The 26,283-nt window shown below is 41.0% G+C and overlaps 2 protein-coding genes across 2 annotated transcripts; one reads left to right on the forward strand and one right to left on the reverse strand.

Annotated features, from left to right (window-relative positions):
• Window positions 1-1,542: 1,542 nt before the first annotated feature.
• LOC139708626 (histone acetyltransferase KAT5-like) lies at window positions 1,543-26,095 on the reverse strand. Its single transcript, XM_071620566.1, has 11 exons — window positions 26,063-26,095; window positions 25,911-25,971; window positions 11,668-11,736; window positions 10,275-10,492; window positions 9,556-9,630; window positions 7,994-8,236; window positions 7,453-7,542; window positions 5,654-5,794; window positions 4,705-4,798; window positions 3,494-3,656; window positions 1,543-1,891 (listed from the first exon to the last, which is right to left on the reverse strand). Exons 1-11 carry the CDS (start codon window positions 26,093-26,095, stop codon window positions 1,675-1,677), a joined length of 1,404 nt encoding a protein of 467 aa, XP_071476667.1. The 3' UTR covers window positions 1,543-1,674.
• LOC139708619 (uncharacterized) lies at window positions 17,435-22,882 on the forward strand. The gene has a single exon (XM_071620561.1). The coding sequence runs from the start codon at window positions 17,528-17,530 to the stop codon at window positions 22,880-22,882; it is 5,355 nt and encodes a 1,784-aa protein (XP_071476662.1). The 5' UTR covers window positions 17,435-17,527.
• Window positions 26,096-26,283: the final 188 nt, after the last annotated feature.

Raw genomic sequence — 26,283 nt, forward strand, 5'->3', positions numbered from 1 at the left:
AATTATTCTCACTCCATATTCTGAGTTTATTAGATAGGTTTAACTCCTTATAAAAAATAGTAAAACTTACATTTCCTACTTCACTTGAAGGCTCTGCATTATATGTACCTATACAGATGGGAGTACGATTCCAAGGACTCAATAAGGCTATGCTCAGTGTTGTCTTACATATGTGCAGTCACTCAAATACTACCAATGTGCAACTACACACACATTTTGTTGCTATGTGCTACAAAATATGCTGTTTCTTCCACTAAACTGCAGTTAGCATTTCTTGTATGGGCCAAGTTACACCCGAGGCGTTTCATGCAAATACAACACATGCTCACAGCACATGGGTAACCCACCCCATTACAGCACTCTACTGATAAAAGTTAAGATATTAATGCTCAGACAACTGTAAAAGGAGGCAATATGATGAAAAGAAATAGGATTGATATCAAATAAATGCAAATTTGATACTTTGATCATCTTTTATCTCAATTGCAAAGTCTGAGTGTGCTTTGACACTTTTTGTCCTGCATGTGGTATGTTACTGTGTTTTGAATTGACTCATTAATTTAATATCTCCATGACTGAGTGCATTTAAACTTCACAGATATTTCTGGCAGCTACATCTTTAAGCTTTTGATTGCAGTTTTGTACCGTGTGATCATGATATCTACTTTGGCTGTATTCACGTTGCAGCAATGTCTGCCAGATTACTTTGCAACTATTAATAAGAGAGGATGCACTCCTCGAAGTGGCATTTCATGATGTGTAGAATGTCTGTAGAAAACAAATTTTAGGCAACTTTGCCAGTAAAGTACAATTAAACTGCACCTACCCACGACACATTAAAAACAAGCATGTTTTTTTTTTTTCGTTCCGAATTTTTCAGACTTATATGCATCACACTTTTAAAACTATGGCCAATTATTCAAGTAACAATGAATTGATTTCTACAACATAATTGTTGTCATATCTCTAGTCATCAAATGTTGTAATCAACACTATTTTAAGTGTACTGCTCAAGTACATTAAGATCTTGATTTCTTTTTCTTGTTTCTATGTCTTTCCTTGTCTTTTTGGAATGACTTTGGTCAAGGGGAACTGCTAGTTTAAAGAAAAAGATATTTGAAGGTTTTCATTCACAGTAAAGTAAGAAGAGGCTACAAAAAATTTTTTCTGGCATTTTGCCCCAGAAATCAATTTCTTTAAACATCAGAATAAACCTAGAAACACCTGATGTAGCAGGGTCTTCATTTCCTATGATTAGAAACAAAATCATGTGAATGCTCTCACAAAATGCATTCACCACAGCAACTATGCAATATGTCATTACTGCACACACACACACATACTACACACACGCACACACTTACTGACACACAACTTTTCATCAAGGAATATGATATGCTTCTTGTAGCTCCATCTCAGTGATGCAGTCACACATTCCGAAATTACTTGTAGACCCTGATCAATGCCACAGTGACATCAACAAAAGGAAGTCGTCACATACATGCATGGCTGCGGATACTCCACTGCAAATTGTGTCCTGTGCATATATAGCGCTACCGCACACTGTGGAATTCTCTCCTTTGCCTCCCAGTGAAATGTCATCTTGGCACTACGTTCATAACTTTGACACGAGTTCAGAACAAACATCTAGCTGGTAGTCCAGGTAAGGGAGGGTCACCACTTGCCCCTCTTGGACCAGTCCTTGGGCGTCCAGTGCAGACACTTGGGGTCGATGCGGATCTTGCGCTTGCTCATGGCCTTCTGGTGGGCGTCCACCACGTCCTTGGCCAGCGTGATGACGTACTGGCCCTTGTAGTAGTTGATGAGGTTCAGGTTGCACAGCGTGTAGATCACATCCTCCTTGCGGATGCTTGTTGACTCGCAGATGTCGCTGGAAAAGGGGGGAGACGGATGAGGGAAGAGAGACGTGACAATGGGTTTAAGGGATTTGCCATACCTGTAATCATCACACCATCACCAAACACGAAACCATGTCTTTTCACTGTCAAATGATCAAACTGTTTGATTCACCAATTCCCACTCCTGAGCCCACTCTTTCTCCATCTTGCTTAATGTGTTCACACTCACTCCACTACACCAGTCCTGTCCACTGACCCTGAGAAAATTATGGTCTTTATCCTATTGCACTGCATTGACTCCTGACATAAGTCTAACCTTTTCCGTTCCCTCTGGTTTACTTTGAATATTCCTCACAGCATTTGATGGACTCTCCCACAACAAAATAGCCACGTTTCTTCATCATTCTTCAAAATACACCACTTTCAAAATTCCACTTGCATCATTTGACATACAGTTGAACCTCTCGTATCCGGACAAGTCGGGACCGGGGCTCATCCGGATAAGGGATTTGGCCGGATACGGGAAACTCAATGCTTTTTATACATGTACATATACATACACATGTACTGATGTAGCCCATTGTAGTACCACATGTAGTAATATGTATGCAGCAACCTTTTCATTGTTACACTCAGTAACAGACCCCAAAATAGAGGTTCGTGTTTGCAAGAATGAAATCATTTTCTTTTATAAATTCTTGGGATGATTTACCTAAATAATTATTAAGAAATGTATCAAGTATAAGATCTTGAAAATAAACAGTACGAGTCGATGAAACTACGCTTCAAAATTTGATCATCACGGCTCGGCAAAGTCGACTGTAGGTCGCCATTGTTAGGTGGTCTCCCTCTCTCTCTTTGTGTGTGTACTGTGTGTGAACAATTTTTGAGTGTTCAATATCATTCGTTGCTCAGCCAATGACTCGAAACAATGCATGTCTATCTAGTCATATCGACGGCTGTGTATGGACCTATATGTGGCAATGCGATATGAGAGGACTCGAGCGCACAATATGTCCATGTTCTTGGGATGATTTGGGGATGTTTGGGGATGTTGAAATGTCTGAAGGTAGGCAATTCGGAAGGAAATTTGATGTAATGTATGTTAATCATGTTGGAAGTATTATGTAATTCATGTGTGTTTGTGTAGGAGTTCTAAAGGAGTTGGGAATCCCCCTTTCCTCCTGTAATTATTTTTAAAAAAATCACGGTGAGATTGCGTCCGTATGATAGAGAGATCCGGATAAAGGGAGGCTGGATAAGAGAGGTTCAACTGTATCTTCACAATATAAACTGATTATTACAAACCATCTGGTAACTACTGATATCAAATCAGCAAATACATAACCTCATGCTATATGAAAGAATACCCTATTTCATAGGCTTAAATTTGTACATTACCACATTTGGAAGTGGTAAGTGACATCCCAAACATTTTTTTTCTTCTTTTTTGCTGTGATGGCAGTATACATGTCCAATTATGATCTAAAAAGTAAAAAAAGAACAACACTTAAACTAAAACAAAAACAAAAACCTCATCAAATGCACACTTTCTGAATAAATGCAACAAGGTATCAATGTATTTTATGACCCAACAGAGAAACTGGAAATGAACTGACGGCGCTTGAACATACTTGATGGTGATTTGTGCCCTTTCACCATCAGGAGGCTTTGGTAGCTTGAGAATGCACTCTAGGATAGCCTGAGACCAGTAGCTCCTGTACGAGAGAAGGCCCAGGTCAGACAAGGGCTTCTCAGGGGAACCCGTTTTGCCCTCAAACTGGGAAAGTACATAGCCTGAGAGAAACGGGAAGAAATGACATATACAGTGTGACAACACTTTGGTGTAGTGGAAGTAGCCATGGACTTGCTCTGAGATATCCTCGGTTCACAGCCTCCACAGATACAAACATTTTTAACCCTTATAGTTTCTCTTGACCCAGGTGTAAAAATGGACATGTGGAAGTGCTACAATCATGATGGGAGCACAGTGGTATTCTGAATAAAGCTCTGGACGAGAAATCCGGAGTTTGAATTGTCTCCAATGTAAACATCTTTGGACAAGGTTTTTGAACTGACGCAGTGCTTTTTGACTAGGGTGAATATTAAAGAAGAACAATAGGTACTTAAAAGTGCTGCAGTAATAATCATGCCATGACACTCCAGAGGAGCAGTGCTAGCACTAAAGGAGCTACCAAGAGTAATCAAACATCAGCTTGTTTTGCTCTGCCATGAAAGTCAAAGCAGAATTATCTTTAAATTTGGGAGCATACATCAATGATTCATTACCATTTTAATTCTGTAATATTGATTCTGTGTTAATCTTCCTTCAAGTAGGTCCAATTAGCTTTATTTATACTTAATACAAAGTTTTACTGCCTTATGAACAATAAAACGTATAGTGCTGGTCCTTGATCCCAAGGGTAAATATGTAAGAATGCCAGCCATGTCTTTTATTTTGACCAATGGAAACATATCTGGTTCTTGTGACATTCGAAACATTGTAAAAGTAAAAGAGCATGAAAGCAAAGAGAAGTTAGCGATAACATTTTCATAACAAAGAGCACAATGCATCAATAGAGAAAATCGTACCCATGAACTGTATATGTTCACAATTCTCCAATGACAGCTCAAAGGTGGAAGAACTAAGAATAGTCACAACAAGATGTTCAGAAGAATCTTGTCATGCTCTCAAAGTTATGCACTCCTATCAAAATGAAATGAGAAATTAAATTTAAGTGCTCATTTACATCCAAATATGGCTGATGTAGCTGTCAAATTCAGTGGCAAACAGGTGCACTATGAAAGTGTACTTCCAAAGCGCACTGGTCTCTGGTGTACTCACTGAATTCTATGAGAAGTTTGCCAAAACCTTTCCTCTGGAATGGAGGGAGTGTGAGGATGCAGGCAACATTGTAGTCTTCTGTTGATTCCTTCTCCTGGAGAAACAACGATCAATGCATCAAATGAAACAAAATTTGTTTTCATTCCATTTTCATCAATGCAGCACACACTAATTTGTGTCCCATACAAGACTTAGGAGCAGCACAATACATTATTTTTTCGACCAGTATAGCAAAGTGTAATGTGGAACCATCACCTATCTTAATCCACAACAATTTTCAAATTCATTTTAAAAGTAATACATTAAAGCCGATCAGGAGACAGACATTCTTTGAGGAAAAATTGACTTTGAAGTTAAGAGGCATTTAAGTGTGCGGAAGATTAGACATTCAAATACACTTAAACCATTCACACTACTGCTAAGAAATTCCTCATGAATAAAAAAATAACAGTGAAAAATTTCACATTCAAAACCATTAGTGGACATTGATATTCAGACTTGAGATGGTTACAATATCACAAGTTGAAACTTTGAATACCATATCAAATTTCTCATTTTACAGCCAAGTCGCATCATATTGCATGTTTTCTGCTTTAGTAAGCACAGTCATTCCATTTTTTGGCATTTTCATTTGTCCACATAATTATAAACAGTTTTAATGCCATCAGAAAATATTTTGCAAGCAAAGTAACATACCGGCACTTTGCAAAGGCAATCATCCAACTGGTGCAGTATTTTCAGCACACAGGATCAACTACAAAGAGCACATGTTCCCTTTCATATTTGGACAAAAAGACACAAACATACAGTATTTGTACAGGTTCAGAGTAGATCAAAAGCCAGCGGTTCAGTTCGGTTCAACCACAGACGAAATCTTAAGGCACAGCTACGACTAACTCTAAAATATTCCAACAATTCCAAGTCCAATGAAGAGAGGAAGAAGACATACCTTTGAGAAGTAGCCAACAATGTGATAGCCCCTGCTGTCAAACTCTGTCATGACGTAGAAGAGGAAGGGGTCTGTGTCATAATACAGCGTTTTGTGGTCCAGAAAGAGCTTGGCCAGTAGACATAGATTCTGGGAGTAGGACTGGTCAGGTGAAGAAGACAAGAAAAGTTGACTTAACCCTATTTTAACTGGGCTATTTGAGACCAAGTTTTTACTGGGAGGGTCAATTTGACCCCCCCTTCAGATCTTGGCCGCCGATCGCGCGATCGCCGCAAAATTTTGCCTGAACATAGAGCCGGATGTCATCTACAAGATTACATGGTCATATAATAGAAAAATATTGACTTTCTATTTTTAGTAAATTCATTATGCAAATTTATGCATGAAATCATAGGTCCACCTGTAACTCCATTAAAAAGGCTGAAGGATTGTTAAAGTTTTGTGTCAGAATTCCTCAAGACACATCAAACAATTTTCTGGTAAAAAACAGCACAATCAAAATCAATTTCTTTTGTTTTTTATTGTTTTGTTAATTTCTTATGCATTTTATTGTTTTTTTGACCTTTTGTTTCCTACTGTTTTTTGGCCAAAATTTGTTTCAGGGACTTTTTCAAGATTATTCACATTAGAATTGATTAATTTCTATGATTAAAAGTTGAAATAATCTAATTCATATCAATTTAACAAAAAAACACAATTTGCATTGGATTTGAACATGATATCATGAATTTAAGCTGTTTTTGGGTTGACATGTATATGCAAAACGTTACATAACTTGAGAACAGAGTACCCGGACATCCCAAATTTGGTCTCAAAATATGCCAAAGACTTCAATGAAAAAAGTCATGAAGCGATGCGGCAAAATCTTTGCGCGTCACGAAATCGTGGCGTGAAATGTCGAGGGGGGGTCAATTTGACCCCCCCCCCCCCAGTTAATATAGGGTTAAGGAGATGACCACCCTCACAAAATACTATATAAATAGGAAGCCAGTATGATATATTCTTATCACATGAACAAAAAACAACCATCCATTATGATCAGTTTGGGGTTAACATTCCCTTTTTTATTAAAGATGGTTTAGAGAAGAATTCATTGAACGCTCAAGTCTTGGACAGTTGGCAACACTTAATGAACACAAAAATATTATCAGTAACTGACACTGTTTTTGCTAATGAAATTTGTCATTTGAATAATTGTATCCTGAACACTAACATCCACTGTTCAAAATGCATAGTGTTCAGCAAGTTAATGCAGTTTTGTCTATTAATGGCTGACAAATGAAATCCCACATGTTGAATGTATCACTTATTATTGCCGTTTTTATTTGTTGAAATATCTATTCAACAGAAATACTAGTAATAGTTTGAAAATGTATAATTTGAGAAACCAATGTTCAAGCTATGTTTCTGTCATTTATCAATTCAAATATATTATTCCATAATTCTGAGAGTATTACTATTCAGTTACAAATATTTGATTAAATATCTGTGAATCAGTGTACACGGGAAGTGCTGTATCTTAAAACTTGTTATGAAATGTAATCAGATTTGTGAAGACATGCTAACTCTTATGAAATCTAGTAAACCGAATTATGATTAAGCCCAATGAAATCCTGAGTGGGAATTTCAATGCAAATGACTTTATTACCCTGTCAAGATTGGTAAATGACTTGATGAGCAAACATTTGAGTGAAACCAGAAATGAATGGAATAAATGAGTGAGTGAATGGACGAATGGATGATTGGATCAATGAATTGATGAACCAGTGAATGAATGCATGGGTGAAATGAATGAGCACCTTGTTTTTCCTTCCATCGATCTCAAAAAAGGAGATGTGGTTTTTCCTGTAGATCTCATTGCCAGGTGGATGCCTCAGCTTACACTTTGCCTGCAAAATATAACAACAAAAGGAGTGTTCTCATCCAAATGTGCCCCAAAACTTGGCAAGAACAAGCCAATGGCAGCGACTGAAAGTTCAAAGAATAAGTGCGATTATGGGATACAGCTTACATGAAACAGATTGTTGACTTTTGTCACTGATCAAAATTCCCTTGCTGCAGGGAAATACTCTATCATACAGTGTGCATGAAATAAGCTTTGCTATACAATTACATGGAACTAATCAACTAGTGATCATTCTGCCTTACATTCACTCTTCTTTTCTTAAAAGCCATCTGTAACACACGAAGATACTGATAACCTACATACATGAACATCAGATCAGAAATGTTTGGTTCAATTTGTATTTACTACTGGCATATTTCTTTGAAAGACTCAATATTTGCTAATTTGACAAAGGGAAAAAAAAAACACACACACACACACACACAAAATCTGACCTTATGCCTTTCTAGGCACTTGATGCTCCGGACATACTTCAAGCAGAACTCGCACAGGTATATCTTGGGTTTCCCCGTCAGCTCAATGGGATATGGGGAGAAGTACCATGGTCGTATGCAGTGGCGCCCTAGGACAATCATCTCAATGTTCTTTATCCTGGTGATGATGTCATCATGATTCTTGTCTGCTACCATACTCCCTGTTTGCCTGGGTGCGTTCACACTGAGACTGTCTAGAGAATCCTTTCAAATGGATGCAGAAAAATGAAGTTCGTGTTGACCAGAAACATAACAAATTGCATTGGCAAATAAAGCAGCTCAGTATACATACATCAGGAAACTAAAACAACTTTTATTCAATTTCTGTTTCCCTCTTTTTTCTTTTTTCTTTTACAGGCACTAAGTGAAGTGGTATTTGTATTGTACTAGTATATTGCACAGCAGTAACCCCTTGAATTAGTAGAGTGCACAAGTACAATTGAGTATATGAATATAAGAACGACCCAAGTCCAATTTTTGGCCAAATTCAATTTGACATGGGAAATTGTAGCTTATACATGGACTCATCTTGTGTATAAATGACAAATCCTAATTACCCCCGGAAGTGCCTGAAATAAATGAGCTAAATCTTATATGAATGTAAGAATGAAGGACTTAGGTCATTCTTACATTCATATTATAGCGCCCTCTCTCCTCCTTCTCTCATCTCTATAGCAGAATTTCATGTATATGAATCAAAGAACGACCCAAGTCCATCACACAAAATGGCGTCTCCACAATTAATGTTAATGTTAATTGTCATAATGATATATGTTCTAATTTGTATATACAATGTTGCCTTCCCATCACAGTTAAATAGAATATTATTGGACAAACAAAAAAGATATGAAGTTTTTTTTTAGTTTACTCGAAATGGTCTTCCATGGACTTGGGTCGTTCTTATATTCATATACTCAATTCTACATAGTAGTGTTAACAAACACAAATAAAAAACATTGAGATGATGCATCATATGAATGCGTGAGACACACTCAAGGAATTGACTACTTGCACCTTTTCTTTGAAATCAAGGCTGACTGAATGGTAACTTGAAAGATTATCTACCGCTATTCCACAGTCTCAAATATCGAGTGAATCAAATTAAAACAAAAAAAGATAGAAAAAGAAAAAGAAACAAAAAAGCATACGACTAGTGTAAAGTATGAACAAAACTTGTGATCTCCAGGACATGATGATCATTACAATGTCACATGGTAATCTTCTATATTACTCCATGGACATCTTGCAAGAAGTTCACTAATGAAATGATGGTCATTCATTTTATCAATTGGTGACCGGTGCCACAAAAGCACATGACAAGCTGAAAACTGACTGCTCAGGGTTTGGCAGAAATTAGGATATATTTCTACACTTTCCTCACGTTTTCTTGTACTGCGAGAGACACCATCTGGACTAATATCATATGACAATATCTGAGGTTATCATACCATGTATTTGCTATAAAATTCCTCACAGCTCAATTAAAATGAAGGCGTCTTCTTCATGATCGATTTCATACATACCTCTGATTCCAGGAAGGGTAATTTCCGTTTTCTTCCCACAGGATTGCCTTTGTTTTTAGGGACGTTGCCATTGACCTGTAACAGATACAGAGGAGAAAATTACACAACATCCAGATTTAAATGCATACCATTACCCCTGGTTTCCATGTGGTATGCTTTCATACATTGCGAGAAATATATACTGTAAAGTAAGAAATTTTTTCAATAAATGGAGCCGACTACCTTCTAGCAGCATGAAATTTTCACAAATCGCCACTGGCATTCAATGCATATAATGTACAAAAGAACTTTCGTGTGCATTTTAATTTCATGAATCCTGGCTGTCGCGAAAATTCATAAAATTAAAATGCACACAGAAAATGTCTAGTTTTACAACAACCTAATAACGTCTAGTTCAGTGAGTGTCTACCTACAACCTAAAATTGAACTCTAGATAAAACTCCTCAGAAAGTAATGATGAGACTTGATTTCAAGAGCAATGTCATAGATTCAAATACATTTGTGCTTCTTCTTTCCTCGTCTCACTGCCACATACAATATTGTAAAATCACACAGAGTGTAACTGGTTGTGCCAGTACTACTAGAAACGCACCCTACATTGAAAACTGTGATGCATAAGCTGCTGGATACAAGTTAAATATATAGCATACATCTATTGATACACGCCCTACAAGATATGCTGATGGGTCAAGTGAACACAAGCTACAGAGCTGACCCACCTGCAGCATGGCAGGAGTCGGGACCGGAGTCAGGGATCCAGATATGGGTGGTGTAGGTGTCGCCAGAGCTGGTATCTCCCGCTCCGGGGTAGAGGCTCGGGAGCTGCAGTTTGGGGTGGGCACCTCCTTCTGTGGTGTCTTGGCCTCCTTGTGGGGCATCTGGAGTTTCTCCAGGTTAAGTCTATCCAGACTGACCCACTCATCCAGACGCTTGTTGTCTATTTTCATGGATCAAAAAAAAAAACAACTCCGATTCAATCAAGGCATCTATGGTATGTATAATCTCATGCACACACTGTAAAGGATGTACTGTAAGGTGCTAATAATCAAAGTGCCTTCCTGACAATAGCAAAACAAACTGACATTATAGACCAAAATTCATGCGTACTCCAACATTAAATGGCACAGTAACACCGTTTCTACTAAATTTTTCATCACATATTTGATCAGCATTTGTCAATTCTTTGCATTAATGGTTAGATTAAAGCACTACTGCACAGTTGTTGCTGTGTCTTGTGTGTGTTTTTTTTTTTTTTTTGGGGGGGGGGGAACCATTTGTAATGTAGCACACCTTCCACAGATTTTAAGACTGGCACTTTTTGTATGCACTCAAGATTTTTCTCTCTATCTCTCTCTCTCTCTCTCTCTTTCGAAATACATCTTGCCTTTAACATCAACCTTAAAGGCAGAAAATAGTTCTTAAAAGGGCTCAAAATTCCTCCTCCACCATTTGGAATTTCCTCGCAATGTGTCGAAAGGGTTTACCAGAAAATTTTTCTGGTGACACAATTTGGTAGGATAATGACCTGTTTTGGAGTATTTTGAGATCAACTGTATAAAATAATTTTTATTTGTACATGAATGCATCCAACTTGTATTCCTGAAGCACCCTCCCTGTACAGTGGTGGGTAGGCAGAACATTACTAGTATGTGCATATCAAATCATATGGCAGCACTAATATTGAATTGCATGCAGTTAGCAAGTTTATGCAATTCACTCTCATGCGATGGATACTGCTATGGCCTGATGTACATGTCTATAATCGATGTACTTGATTATAAAACATCACGTAGCAACCATGATTGGGTATGCTCTAAGATTTCAATTCTTATGGTGTACCTTTTGGGGTAATATTTTGCATTGTAGTCGTTACCCAACTGGGATCATGTTTATCAGTGTTATATCACACATTTCTTATGCATTAAAGTAGGTCTCCAGTTTAGAGCAAAAATCAATTTTTCTGCAATTATATGGGAATTACATGTATGTAAGTTTACCTTCAACATGTGCAAAAATTTGCGATAACACTAGACAACCTAAAAAAGCATCTCCTTTTACCAAAAAAAAAAAAAAAAAATTGGCTATAACAATACAGAAATTACAGGTACTCACAGTCGATGTAGTGGATATAAAACATGAATCCATCATCACTCTCCTTTCGACTTATGACTTCACCAAGAGCTGCAGTGAGAAAAACAGAGAATCCAATGACCATCAAAACAGTTGCAATTTACTCAATCCAATGTATGAGTTGGCTGACATTACTGTATATGACGAATATTTTGTGAGGTTTTTATTTTTGCGAATTTCGCGAGTCAGCTGCTATTCGCGAGAATATTGACTCTAATGCCGATATGAATGTGAGGTATGGGTAAACATTTTTCCGTTCAGTAAATGACTCCACGATCACGAATTTAACCATTCGCGAAATTGTCGGTAAGACCCGATTCGCAAAAATTTAGACTTGTGAAATGTATGGCATATATACAGTATAATTTGAAGTACACTTTCCTTGTAGCAACAAAAGATGTACATACAAATTCTTATCCTTTCTGATAGTGAGAATTGGGGGGCTAATGTACAACTTTCATGTTCGTGTCGATATCTCAAATTCCATACTTCCAAATTCCACTAAACTTGCAGGAAATACGTCACAGCACACTTCCAATCACTGACTTCCATGTTGTTGCTCAATACAACTCACTTTTCGAAAGCCTCTAATCATTTGCAGTTGCGGTGTATGCTGCCAGCACAATCTGAAACTGAGGTTAGCCAAATGTCATATGACATACCGGTACTTCTTAAAGGGACGCAGTCCTCACGAAATTTAAAAAATATGTTGTTGTTGGTACCTCCAATGAACTACTTTCACCAAAAACAAACTTTCAAATCACCAAATAAGCTGGTACATTTTGGTTGAAAAAGTGTGACTCTGCATGGTGAATACAGCTGTATGCTACTGAGCAAGTCTTGGCGGAGAGTCATACGTCATCGATGCACAACTCTTTCCAGCGGTGTTCTGCTCGTCATGCGTACGCTCCCTAGTTATTTATAAATACATGTTTACTATTTATTTTTATATTAATTGTATATATAAATAAGCTTGAAATATTTTGTTTGAAATAATAAAACCACATATTGTCACATTTTATGAAAAAATCAGATATGATCATTTTGAACACTTAAATTGATTTTCTGAGGCACGGCTGTCAACTTGAGAGTAGGGCATCAATGACGTTGCACCTTTTGGCAGGCTCTTACACGATCGCTTGCAGGAATTATTTTTTAAAAATCGCGTACGGAGACAATTTTTGATGTCCACGCGTATAAATTGGTGAAAGGTTATATTTTTTACTCTTCTTAATTATCAGTACAGAGAAAATCTCAGGACTGCTTCCCTTTAACTGGGAGTTAGACTGTGCACATGAACACAGACATACACAGACATCAACGACTTACCTGAGATTATCATCTACAAATTTCACGGTTAGATTATTTGCTGATGACACCAAACTGTATGCCTCACGACACGAAGAGACTGATAATAACAATCTACAGGAGGATTTGTATTATAAACTCACATCGTGGGCCAAAGACTGGCAGTTATCTTTCAACCAAAAGAAATGTAAAGTAATGTGTATTGGAAAGAGAAACCCTGGATTGAATTATTATCTAAACCCTGATGACACATCAGAACTTTTGACAGTAACTCATGAGAATGACCTTGGAGTACTATTCGACAGCAGTCTGCAATTCTCTAACCATGTCAACAGAGTATGCGCCGAGGCAAATAGACTGCTGGGATTAATCAGGAGATCTGTTTCTAACATGGATGGAAGAGGCTTAGTACAATTATACAAATCAATCATTTGACCATCCCTGGAATATTGTAGTAGTGTTTGGCTCCCATACCTTAAAAGAAGGACATTGTCAAACTGGAGAATGTACAGCGAAGAGCAACAAAGCTATTACCTGGTCTGAGAAACCTGAGCTACACAGAACGACTAATGAAACTGGGTCTCCCAACATTGTCATATATACAAGACGTAGAGCAGATATGATCCAGACGTTTAAGATCCTGAACGGCCTGAACGATTTGCATAGCTCAGGTTTCTTCCAGCAATATACACAGTCCAGGACAAGAAGTCACACACTCAAGCTCAGAAATCCTGATGCAAACTCAAATGTAAGGCAAAGGAATTTCTCACACCGAGTGGTTAATCTTTGGAACAGCCTACCACCAGAAGTCATCAATAGCAGCAGTATCAATACCTTCAAATCAAATCTTGAAAAGTCATGGAAACATAAATTCAACTGTTATGACCCGGATACCAAATTCCCATGATGCTCCTGCCCTACACATGCAAATAGTAGTGCAAATAATATTTGCAGCAAGACTCAAGAGGATGCAGAGGGGCAAATAAGTCCAGTACACTTTATGCCCAACATCAAGGTAAATCAAGGTAAAAAACAGAAAGTGGAAGACATCCCCCCCCCTCCTCCAGCTCCATCTACACAATGTATATACATACAGACATTTCTCAACTGACTTTCGACTTGGAATAATCATTGTAGACCAAAGATCTACCTCAGTTACTCGATAAGTACAAAACGTATCCAGGGAATAATTTTCCTGGTATCGCATCGCAATCTGCTATGCATTTTTACAACACTGCTACACAAACTAACTTTTGTGTAGCAGATTTCTTCCATAGAAGTGTACAGGATAACATTTAAAATATTGTTCATCAGCTGAAATTGCTAATCAAATTTGAGTTGGAAAATTATTCCCTGCGTATCATATCTCATAGTTATAGATGGCTAACTTCAGACTCAAATTGTGCCTGGAGCATACTGTATGATGCAATCACTAATTTATGTGAACTACTGGAGGCTCGCAAAAGAGTGAGTTGTCATGAGCTCGAGTGCAGTGAAAGTTGCTGTTGGTATCAACACTTCCTGATATAACTGACTTGGTTCACTTTTAATAATTGGAAATAAGCTACACTTTCATTAAACATAAATAACAAGCATTTCTAAGTGAATTTGCCATTTCTAGTGCACTTTGGGAACCACTATACTGTATACACCATATATCTAATGAGTCTAAATTTTTGCGAATCGGAACTTCCCAACGATTTTGCAAGTGGTTAAATTCATGATCATGGAGTCCTGTACCCCTGTACCGAACAGAGAAATGTATACGCATACAGTGTATACGTCACACTCATAGCGCGATCAGAGTCAATATTTTCGCCTGTCTTTATGATTTCGCAAATACCACCTGATTCATGAAATTCACAAAAATAAAAAACCTCATAAAAATACTGTATTTATGGGCAAACTCAGCCTAGCAGGTATACTCGGCCACTAACACCCTCAGGGCAATTCCGCAGTTAGGTGGACATGACATGGATGAAAGAAATGTGCCTCTTTATCTTACTCTTTAATCTAGGTATCAACTAATGCCATGGATGTTCAACAATCATTAAGGTCTTTCAAATTCAGTAGATTTTATCTTTCGTATTGATTGATTTCGCGAGATCTAAAACCATCATTTAAAATGTACATGTGGGACTGGGGATGCTGAAATTCACTTAAATGCAAATGACAGTGGGTTCCTTTGAAATTTTTTCCTCAAAGTTTTGGTAAAGGGTAAAAGATAAATACATTTAAATACTCCAGAAGTCATGTGACATTTTGTCAATTACAAAAGGGTGAAATGACCTGCGGAATTACTCCGGACAAATGTAACGTTACTAACCGTAACGTTACTAACCATGCTTTTGGGGGTCTAGCTAAGAAATTATTGGTCGAACTGCTAAAAAACATTGTGTGAACATTTGTCATGATGCAATAATTGAAATTAATGCAACACTTTGTTTGAAGTAACTTGAATTTTTGCACACTTTTTGTTACAAGACATTGATTTTTTTCTCATGTCCTTTTTTCGTAACGTTACTAACCAGCCCTTTAAGTTGCCATAGCAATTCTAATATTTATTGGATTGTACTCATTCTTTTCTATATCATAGACCTGGGAAGGATGAACATGTTTTTGACATAATTTTGGCTTGAAATGAATAAATGGTAATTTAGTAGTAAAAACAAATATCTAAATTTGTTCAAATGTAACGTTACTAACCGCGGAATTGCCCCTCAAGTGACCGAGTTTATCCACTAGGCCCAGTATACTACAGGTATGGTACCTGTATTACTGGACAACATCGTAATTCAAGACACGCATGTTTTTGAGTACTAATGACAGTCAATATGTGACCCGCTACAACAAAAAGGTCCTAAAGTCGCGCACGGTCGAAGCCGTGAAAATCGTGTTTCAAGTCAGAGCATTAAAACTGGTCAAAACTTACGATTTTCTGATTTTGATATATTATTGGAGTCTAACATGTCTTCTATCATCTGTCGAAATATTGAAGCAAAATGATCAAAGGAAAGACCAAAAAATAGCGTTTTTCTGAGCCATGTTTTTTGGCGTTTCAACGAAGCTGAAGGGTTCGAAAATTTGGATTGAGCGCCACAGATAGGTTCCGCCCCTAACAACGACCAGAGTGATCTCATTGGTCAGTTTGCTGCTTGCTGCTAACCGAAGCGTGAAGCTCGCACACTGCCCAGTCGACTGGTGCGTGCGGGCGGGGTGCGCTATGCTCAGCCGCTTCTCACATCCTGGTCACTGATTGGTTGGTGAGGAGACCGCCGGCGCTGATGTGCTTGATTAAACTCTTCGGGGGTTGCTAGGGCTTACCTTCTATTGTCCAGAGGTAAAAACTGACTTGCGTGTCCCTTGATCGCGATTGCGTCGAAAGGAAGACTTTTAGGGCGCTTTTCTCGAAACAGCAATTTCCCAGACGTCTCGACATGCTCTCTTTTAAACATCGATATCTCCGCAGCCGATTATTTTTATAATATGTGTTATATATCAATTTTAAGCAGAAAGATTAGGGGATTATATCATGCAATTTTCAAATAATCGACCTCGCCGGACTTTAGGATCATTTTGTTGTAGCGGGTCACATATGCATGAGACATCATAGATTAGCCCCACAGAGCATCGTGTAGACTAAAATCGCAAAAAACGCGACATAAAAATATAAAAACACAAAGAATTTTGAATATTTTACATTAAATTTAGAAGAAGTTGTCGATTATTCACAAAGTTTTACCGCGTGAACTGTTTGAAACGTTAAAGTTAGACATTTTACCGTAAAATACGAAATTTGAGCCTCATTTGCCGGTTCTTTTTCTTTGTTGTCTGCTCGGTAAGAGTACGGTGATTTGTGGGTATGAATTGTGATTTGATGGTGCAAGGATTAGGCCTAGGTGCGAAAGACATCAATTATTCCATTTAATACGAAATTCATGTTCGGAATTATGATGCGATTTTACACCGTGCTTAAAGACAACGTTTTGGAGAGCGGTATATTTGAAGTCTATTTTCCAGAAATTGGAGTGAATAATTTTCATAATTTTGGCTTACCAAATTCATAATTTTCAGGACTATGTGAATAACTGGTGCTATTTTTGGCCGAAATTTTGTCCTCTAAGTACGGTGTAAGAGACGTGTGACGTCAGAAGCGAGAGCCTGGGCGCATTTCACAATTTCACACGTAGAGGGCGTTGTATTTTTACTGCTTACAGTCACATGTCGTTGGAGATGACTTCTTGTCGTGCATCCAGCTGTATTTCTCGATAGTTTCAACAAGCCCAATGTCGTTGAAACGCTCGCTCTCTAGCCAGTCGGCTTGGGGTTTTGCCACTAGCAGCTTGTTGCTGCTTGATACCAATTGCAGGCGTGTACTAGTTTGCTGATGTGAACTACTCTGCGTGGTCGACTTGGTGTCAACATATTGGTGTCTGCTTTGAATGATTGGAGAAATGCAGTGCAGTTGAGGTGGATGTGACCATCTACCAGCTACACACAGTTCAACGACAGCTTGGAGTTGAAGTCATCCAAGATGAACGACATGGATGGTGGTGAGGAGAGGAGCCCGCAACCGTCAGGTGGTGGTGTCCAGCCTGATGACGTGCGTCCAGAGGACTCGGTGAGTCAGTGTGGCAGCAAGGCGAGCTCCACTTCGTCACGACTGAAAGCCATGGCCAAGAGAGCTGCGTTGGAGGCAGAAGCAGCTGCCCTGGAGGAGCAGCAGTTGCTGGAGTTGCAGGAACTCCAGTTGAAGCAGCGAAAGAGTCAACTGAAGTTGAGAACGGAACTTCGCATCGCAAAGGCGGAGGAGGACATATACCAGCAGGCTGAAGCGTCGAGTACGCCTGTTGAGTCTCCAGATGCGAAAGGAAGAGGCGATGACACATTGCCTTACCCAGTTGGTGGAGTAACAAGTTTGCCTGCTATTCAGATGCTGCAACAAGGTCAACAGCAGCTGGTTGATACCCTTCGGCTCCCACAAGTGCAGCTTATGAAGTTTGATGGAAACCCTTTGAGGTATTGGGAATTTTGGAAAGGTTTCGAAGTCAGCGTCGATCGTGTTAACGTAGACGACACGGAGAAATTGACACGCCTTCTTCATTATTGCATCGGTGAGCCAAGGAAGCTGCTTCAAGCGTGTGTTATCATGCCACCTGAGCAAGGATACCAGAAGGCCAAGCAGCTATTGAAGCAGAGGTTCGGCAACTCCGTTTCCATTGCTGATGCATGGATGAAGAGAATAACGGAAGGCGGAAGGATCTCCCCGCATGATGGAAAGGCCTTGACCGAATTAGCCGACGATATGACGGTCTGCTCTATGTCTATGAAGGCGATGGGGTTCGAGAGTGAGCTCTCGCCCCAGAGTGTGCTTCTTGCGATCGTCGGAAGACTTCCGAGTTTTATCAGAGGGAGATGGCTGACGAGAGTGGCTGCTATTCGGAGTCAGGATAGAGTGCCAAGATTCGACGATTTACTTGAGTTTGTAAGGGCTATGGCAGTGGAGCAGAACGATCCTGTCTATAGCAGAGGGAATCTTCCTGAGGAGAAGAGCCCACGCCAGGGTACGACAGTAAAGTCACAAAGGAGCTCCAGGCCAAAGGCATCATTTGCTGTGAGCAGCACATCGAAAGAGGCACTGTGTGTGCGATGCAGTGGCAGGCATCAGTTGCTTGAATGCCAGCAGTTTCAAGGACTGACTCCAAAGGAACGATTGGGCGTAGCGAGAAAGGAGCGGCTTTGCTTCAACTGTCTCAAACCAGGGCATATGGTGGGAAATTGTCAGTTGAAGAGAACATGCCAGATCGACGGATGTGGGAGGAAGCATGCCACGCTTCTTCATGTCCCAGCATCTCCTACGCGTGCGCAACCAGAGCCTTCTCAACAAGGAGTTGGGAGCTCAGAAGGTGAACCTGTCGAGGCGCAGAATGGGTATTCTGTCGCAACCGGTCATGCCACAGGGGCCGGCAGCCAAAAGGTTGTGTTGCCTATTGTTCCGGTTAGCGTTCAGGCCAAAGGAGGAACAGTGACTGTACAGACGTATGCCTTGTTGGACAGTGGTTCGACCAGCACCTTCTGTACAGAAGACCTTGTGATGCAGCTGGGGGTTACAGGCAAAAGACAGGTGCTGGCGATGTCTACTCTCGAGAAAGCACGCAGCCAAGTGGAGACCATGGTAACCAGTCTGGTGGTACAGAATCCAGACATGTCGCATGCCGTTGACTTGCCGACCGTCTATACAAGGAAGTCTCTGAACATCAGCACAGCAAACGTCGCAAGAGCTGAGGATATCGATTCATACAGACACCTCTCTGATTTGGATTTTCCTTGTGTGCATCCTGTCAATGTTGAGCTCCTCATCGGTCAAGATGTTCCGGAGGCGGTGATGCCGTTAGAGGTGCGCTCTGGTGGACCTGGGGAGCCGTATGCCACGAAGACGGCCCTTGGATGGGCACTTCAAGGTCCCTTGAAGACAGGAGAGAAGGGAGATGTGTGCGCACATTTCATTTCCAACACAGCTCTTGAAGAACAAGTAAAGAGGTTTTGGACTTTGGAATCTACCGAAAGCCTGTGCAGTAATGAGAAGGCCATGTCAGTCAATGACAAAAGGGTACTGAAGGTATGGAATGACACCGTTTCCATGAGTCATGGGCACTATGAGCTCCCCATTCCCTTCAAGGAGGAACCAGTTAAGTTACCTGACAACCGACATGTCGCCCTCTGCCGACTGGAGTCTCTGCGAAAGAAACTACAGAGTAATGTACAGCTGCACCAGAAGTATAGCTGTGAAGTAGCTGCCTTATTGGAGAAAGGCTATGCAGAAGAGGTGCGATATGAAGACGCCAACGCAAGAGGACCTGTTTGGTACTTGCCCCATCATGGAGTACTCAACCCCAACAAGCCTGACAAACTGAGAATTGTGTTTGACTGTGCCTCGAAGTGTCAAGGGAAGGCACTGAATGATGTAGTGCATCAAGGCCCAGATATGACCAATAACCTTTTGGGTGTGTTGCTGAGGTTCCGGCAAGAACCAGTAGCTGTGATGGGAGACATAAAGGAGATGTTTCATCAAGTGAGAGTACCACCAGATGAACGAGACATGCTCAGGTTTCTTTGGTGGCCAGAAGGAAACTTGAGTGAGAGTCCCAGGACGTACCGGATGTGCGTTCATCTCTTCGGAGGAACATGGAGCCCGAGTTGTTGCAGCTATGCCTTGAGACACACAGCTGAGGAGTTCAAGGAGGAATTTTCTGTAGCTGCAGTACGGTCTGTCAAGCAGAATTTCTATGTGGATGATTGCCTGGTGTCAAGCAAGACTGAGGAAGAGGCAATACAACTAGTAAATGAGCTGACTCGCCTCTTAGAAAAAGGAGGATTCAGACTTATGAAATGGATCAGCAACCGCCCAGGTGTAATCCAGGCAGTGTCAGTAGAGCAGAGAGCCAAGACTGTTATTGGCTTAGATTTGGACCATGACGCCCTACCTGTGGAGAGAGCTCTTGGAGTTACGTGGGATACGGAGCATGACTGTTTCATGTATCAGATAACCCCACGTTGCAAACCATTGACGAGAAGAGGGATTCTGAGCGAAATTGCCTCCATCTATGATCCTTATGGATTTGCAGCTCCATTTGTGATGAATGCGAAGATGCTTCTTCAGGAACTGACTGCCTTGAAGTTGGGATTCGACGACCCAATACCAGCCGAGCATCGTGAAAGATGGCTGAAATGGAAGGAATGTCTGCCTGAAATGAGTAAGGTGAAAGTCAGCAGGTGTCTTAATCCAGCAGAACTGGAAGGAGTGACTGCCTATGAACTTCATCACTTCAGCGATGCCTCTGAAAGGGGGTATGGCGTTGTGTCGTATCTCCGCACAGCTGATAGCAGAGGAAACGTCCGCTGCAACATTGTCATGGCGAGATCAAGGTTGGCTCCCATGAAGAAGATGACAATTCCCAGGCTGGAGCTGATGGCAGCAACTCTTGCAGTCACCATAGATGCAATGATCAGAAGGGAGTTGGAGTTACCGCTGTCTGAATCAATCTTTTGGACTGACAGCACTATCGTATTGCATTACATTTGCAATGTGGACAAACGGTTTCGTACGTTCGTGGCAAACAGGATAGCTACGATACACGATGGTTCACAACCAAGACAGTGGAGACATGTTAGTACAGATCTCAACCCAGCTGATGATGTCTCTCGTGGGTTGAAACCAGATGGACTGTCTGACAGGTGGATTCAGGGACCCGAATTCCTGTGGAAACCAAAGGGTGAATGGCCAATTCACCAAGTGACCGGGAACTATGATGGTGAAAACGACCCAGAAGTGAAGAGCGAGGCAGTCTTTGCTACCCAAGCTGAGTCAGCAACAACGATTGATGAGTTACTCAGTAGATACTCTTCATGGACAAGAGTGAAGAAAGCTGTGGCGTATTTGAGGAGAGTTGGAAGCTTTCTACGACAGAAAGCAGGTCACAACGTCGCCTTTGACCCAGCTGACATGAGTAAGCCACTCTCAGTGAAGGAGATGGATGGAGCAGAGAAAGCCATCTTTCGTTTCATTCAAAGGAAGTGCTTCCGTGAGGAGTACAGGTGTTTGGTGAATGAGACAGATGGTAGGTCAAAGGTCATCAAGTCCAGCCGTCTGGCCCGCTTGGACCCTGAAGTGACAGAGTGTGGACTGTTACGTGTAGGTGGACGGCTGCAAGGGAGTACTGTTGCAACGAGGCTGAAACATCCAGTCATCCTCCCAAGGAAGCACAATGTTGTGAAGCTGCTGATTCGTCACTACCATGAGCGATGTGGTCACTCAGGAAGGGAACACATGATGTCACTGCTCAGAGAGCGGTGTTGGATCTTGGGTGCACGGGCAGCAGTTAGAGAAGTCTTGCGAGATTGCGTGACATGCAAAAGGCAAAGAGCCCAGCCCGGTGTCCAGAAGATGGGTAATCTACCGAGTGAAAGAGTCACGCCCAGCAAGCCGCCCTTCAACTTCGTAGGAGTGGACTGTTTTGGACCGTTTTATGTCAAGCAGGGCAGAAACCAGTTGAAGAGATATGGGTGCGTTTTCACCTGCCTAGCTGTGCGGGCAGTGCATATTGAAGTGCTTCACTCCTTGGAGACAGACGCTTTCATCAATGGCCTGGAGAGGTTCATCGCACGCAGAGGTAGGCCAGAAGTGATCTGGTCTGATAACGGTACCAACTTTGTCGGCGCAGACAGGGAGCTGCGTGAAGGGATCCAGCAGTGGAATCAGCGATGCATCCATCAGTTTCTCCTGCAGAGGGAAATTGAGTGGAAGTTTAACCCACCATCGGCATCACACATGGGAGGATGTTGGGAACGCCAGATCCGGACAATTCGTAAGGTAATGAATGCCTTGCTAAAGCAGCAGAGCCTGTACGATGACAGCCTAGCTACACTGATGTGCAAAGTTGAGTCTATCATCAATGGTAGACCACTGACTGTGGTATCTACAGATAAAGCGGATCCTGAGGCCTTGACACCTAACCACCTCTTGTTGCTGAGACCTAACAACACACTGCCTCTTGGTGTGTTTGACGAGAAGGACATGTACTGCCGCAAACGTTGGAAGCAGGTGCAGTATATGGCAGACCTCTTCTGGCGGAGATGGATCAGGGAGTATCTGCCGACTTTACAGCTGAGACAGAAGTGGACCAGTGCATCCAGAAACATTGCAGTAGGTGACATCGTTCTGGTTGTGGAGGTCACACCGAGGAACAAGTGGCCTATGGGACGAGTAACGGAAACCCACGTCGGTGGAGATGGCCTGGTGCGGTCTGCAAACGTGAAGACATCAGGTGGAGTGATGACGCGACCTATAAGCAAGTTGTGTCTTCTGGAGTGTGTGGAAAAGTCGGTGTAGGAAGTTTTGGTTATTTTCTTACTACGTGCCGTATGAGTATCTTAGGTGCGAGCCAAGCGCCGCCTCAATGCTCAGTGGTACATGGTGATTTGGATCATCTGCAAGATGTCAAGTGTGTCATTACAGCGCGAATGATAGCGATGTACTTAGTGAGATTGAATTTCCATGCGAAATAGTACAAAGAGGTGCGAGCCAAGCGCCGCCTCAGTGCCTTTAATCTTCAAGTGGGATTTCCTCAAAGTCACAGTTTGATTGACATCGTGGACAGAGCTTGCAAGCGAACAGTTTCCAGAGGTAGAGAGAACGCTGGACTGAAATGTTGGACATTGGTATTAACCGATGCGTGAAGCAACAAACTCTGAACAGCTCTGGAGAACATTTGAGAACGTTCGCATTATGTTTGTTGTTAAGTTGCAAGTTATTGTTATTTCATGAGTAAATATATATCCTGTATGATGTCTTCCTTTAAGTTAGAGTGGAGGGATGACTTGTAGCATTTGAGTTGGGGAAAACAACTTTATTTAATCTAGACACTTTATGACTCATTATTTGTGTATATATGAATCATAGCAAAGGAGAGAGAGTAAAGATATACCTTCCCCCTTTGATTATTTGGATCATATGTGGAGCTGGAACGTGTAAGGTCTGAAATTAAGACTAGCACTTCAGTTTAAAATGTGGGTGATTCAGGGTCTGAATTTGAGATTAGGTATATATAGGGTCTGGACAGCAAAGACTAGCATCGTCAGATGTGAGTCTGAAGTCAAGACTAAGTTTCGGTAATAATGAGGTTTTGGAGCAAGACTACTAGCATTGTAATAACTCTGGTAGTATAAGACCTTGTGGGGTCTGATTTAAGACTACAACAAGATATTTTGAGGTCTGATTTAAGACTACTGTGGTGATTACAACATGTAGTGGTATTCAAAGTGCATACTTTGATTGTTTTGCATTACTCAGTATATGGAGCATTGTGCATAATGTACAAGTATATAGTACCATTGATTCACAAGGGGTCATATTATCTTACAACAGGGAAGTTATTTCCAGAGCATATTGTTGGTCAGATATAGGGAAAGGAATATACTGTACGTGTAGCATCCAATTTAGTGTATGACTTTGAATCTGTATTAATCGCAGTGTGTACAACTGTATGAGTACAAGGTAGGGAATACAAGTGATTATTCCAGTTTGGTGTGACAGACGGAAAGAGGTTTCCTCTCAGAGAATAGTTCCTTTGTTTATATTTTGTGATCTGTTGTATGTTATACACGACTAGCATTTACAGGAATGTATAGAAATGCATCGTTTGATGCAGCTTGATATTTTGGATGTTATCTTCATTGTTAGACGCATCAGGTGTTGAAGGAAAAGCTCATGCTCATTTCATAAGATTGACGCATTTGTGCAGACGTGATTTGTTACGAAAGGTGTCAAGTTCGAAGAGTATTATATGTGTTAATAGCTGGTCAGATTTAAAGGCACATAATGTATGATGTGTGTTTGAAAGGCATTAGGAATAATAGATTGGGTATATGTTCATGTAGGTTCACATATAAGGGGCCGGGATGTAAGAGACGTGTGACGTCAGAAGCGAGAGCCTGGGCGCATTTCACAATTTCACACGTAGAGGGCGTTGTATTTTTACTGCTTACAGTCACATGTCGTTGGAGATGACTTCTTGTCGTGCATCCAGCTGTATTTCTCGATAGTTTCAACAAGCCCAATGTCGTTGAAACGCTCGCTCTCTAGCCAGTCGGCTTGGGGTTTTGCCACTAGCAGCTTGTTGCTGCTTGATACCAATTGCAGGCGTGTACTAGTTTGCTGATGTGAACTACTCTGCGTGGTCGACTTGGTGTCAACATATTGGTGTCTGCTTTGAATGATTGGAGAAATGCAGTGCAGTTGAGGTGGATGTGACCATCTACCAGCTACATACGGAATTCAGACCCATGAAAAAAAAAAGCGTCCAGTGATGCGATCAACTCTCCTACCCATAACTACAGCAGGCCTACTGTACATATGTATTACATCTAGATATCTATGTAGAAATAGCACTAGCAGGCAGCTGAATTTTGCGGATGGCATTGTGGTTGAATTTTTTTAAAAAAAGAGAGACTTTCGAAGACTTTCGTTCATTCAGGTGGCTTTCCACCTGAATGAACGAAAGTCTCCGTACTCAGTCGCCACGTCTGCACTCAAGCATTGCCGCGCCGCCGCGCCTGGCGACACTCACGCCAGTAATCGCTCGCATTTCAGCATTCGCATGGGTCGTTTGACATCGCATTTAAATCCATGATTTTAGATATGATGTCTCGAACCGATTTTGCTCAAATTTCGTGAGTAACTAGGGAACTTGTGATGCTTTATGGACATAATCAAGCGAATTGCCGCAGTCCTTTCATTTTCGCGTTGCATTGCAAAAAAGCGTGGAGACTCCTTATAAGGGGTGCCCCGGGGGTTACTTATAAGGGGGACGGGGTTACTTATAAGGGGGACGGGTTACTTATAAGGAGGGGCCCCCCTTGTGAGTGGGTTTCCCGAACTGAGTTGTGGTTGATAGCCAAAGTGAAAGTATTAGACACTTGTGAAAAACCAAAAGTCACAAACAAATAGTGTCAATAGAGTTCGAATTTGAGGGGCCAATTGCATGGGTTGAAGTAAATGTTTCCTTCAGCTCAGGTCCTGATGAAGGAAACATTTAGATTTACTTCGGTCTTCAACCCATGCAAATTTGGCCTCTCGAATTCGAACTCTATTGACGCTATTTGCTTAATTGCAACAGTTCATGACAATTCATGGCAGTATTCCATGACACCTGACCTGGCAAAGCAAGAGAATACTATCTCTGTGTTGTTTGTTGGCAGTGCACCTAACCCCGGAGCGGGGCGCTCCTTGTACACAGTCGACAGTTATGACTGGTCGCAGTTAAAGTTAAGCAGTGCAGTGCACTGTGATGATAGGCTGATAAAAGAATTTACTAACACAAAATCCAGTTAATGGGACACTGTATTTGTATCCTACTTACGCCAATCATCTGATTGCGTCATCCGCACGGGCATCCGACATCCTTCAACAACCAAGTCCTCCTGAAATGATAAAAATCAACATAAAGTTTCATATTTTATATATTTCAGTCATGTCAGTTTTCTTGAATTTCAATGAAAAGCAAAAACTCACCGTTTTTAACGAAACGTCGATATGATCCGCCATTTTGTTTGTTTGTTTGTAAGACGTCGAGTTCATTCATGCTCCACCGTGGGAGCTAGCTGAGATCAACCTGGAGGGGCACTCAGCTGGTATTAAAGCTAAATTTACTAAACAAACTACCAAAAGCGAGCTTCCACGCCTCAGTCTAAATGGTCCAGATCGAATCAGTGCCAGTGGTGGTTCAAGATGAT

This window comes from Diadema antillarum, unplaced genomic scaffold (genome assembly GCF_040938485.1).
Source record: "Diadema antillarum isolate AM-2024a unplaced genomic scaffold, OU_Dant_1.0 seq00001356_RagTag, whole genome shotgun sequence".
NCBI classification, from domain to species: Eukaryota; Metazoa; Echinodermata; class Echinoidea; order Diadematoida; family Diadematidae; genus Diadema; species Diadema antillarum.

Bases quoted from the DNA above. Each gene is read 5' to 3' on its own strand.
- LOC139708619 (XM_071620561.1), top strand. From the start codon at position 17,528: ATGAACGACATGGATGGTGGTGAGGAGAGGAGCCCGCAACCGTCAGGT.
- LOC139708626 (XM_071620566.1), bottom strand. From the start codon at position 26,095: ATGGCGGATCATATCGACGTTTCGTTAAAAACG. The intron at 25,972-26,062 runs GTGAGTTTTTGC...TTATCATTTCAG, and splicing joins TCGACGTTTCGTTAAAAACG to GAGGACTTGGTTGTTGAAGG. The intron at 9,631-10,274 runs GTGGGTCAGCTC...TATCTGTTACAG, and splicing joins CGACTCCTGCCATGCTGCAG to GTCAATGGCAACGTCCCTAA.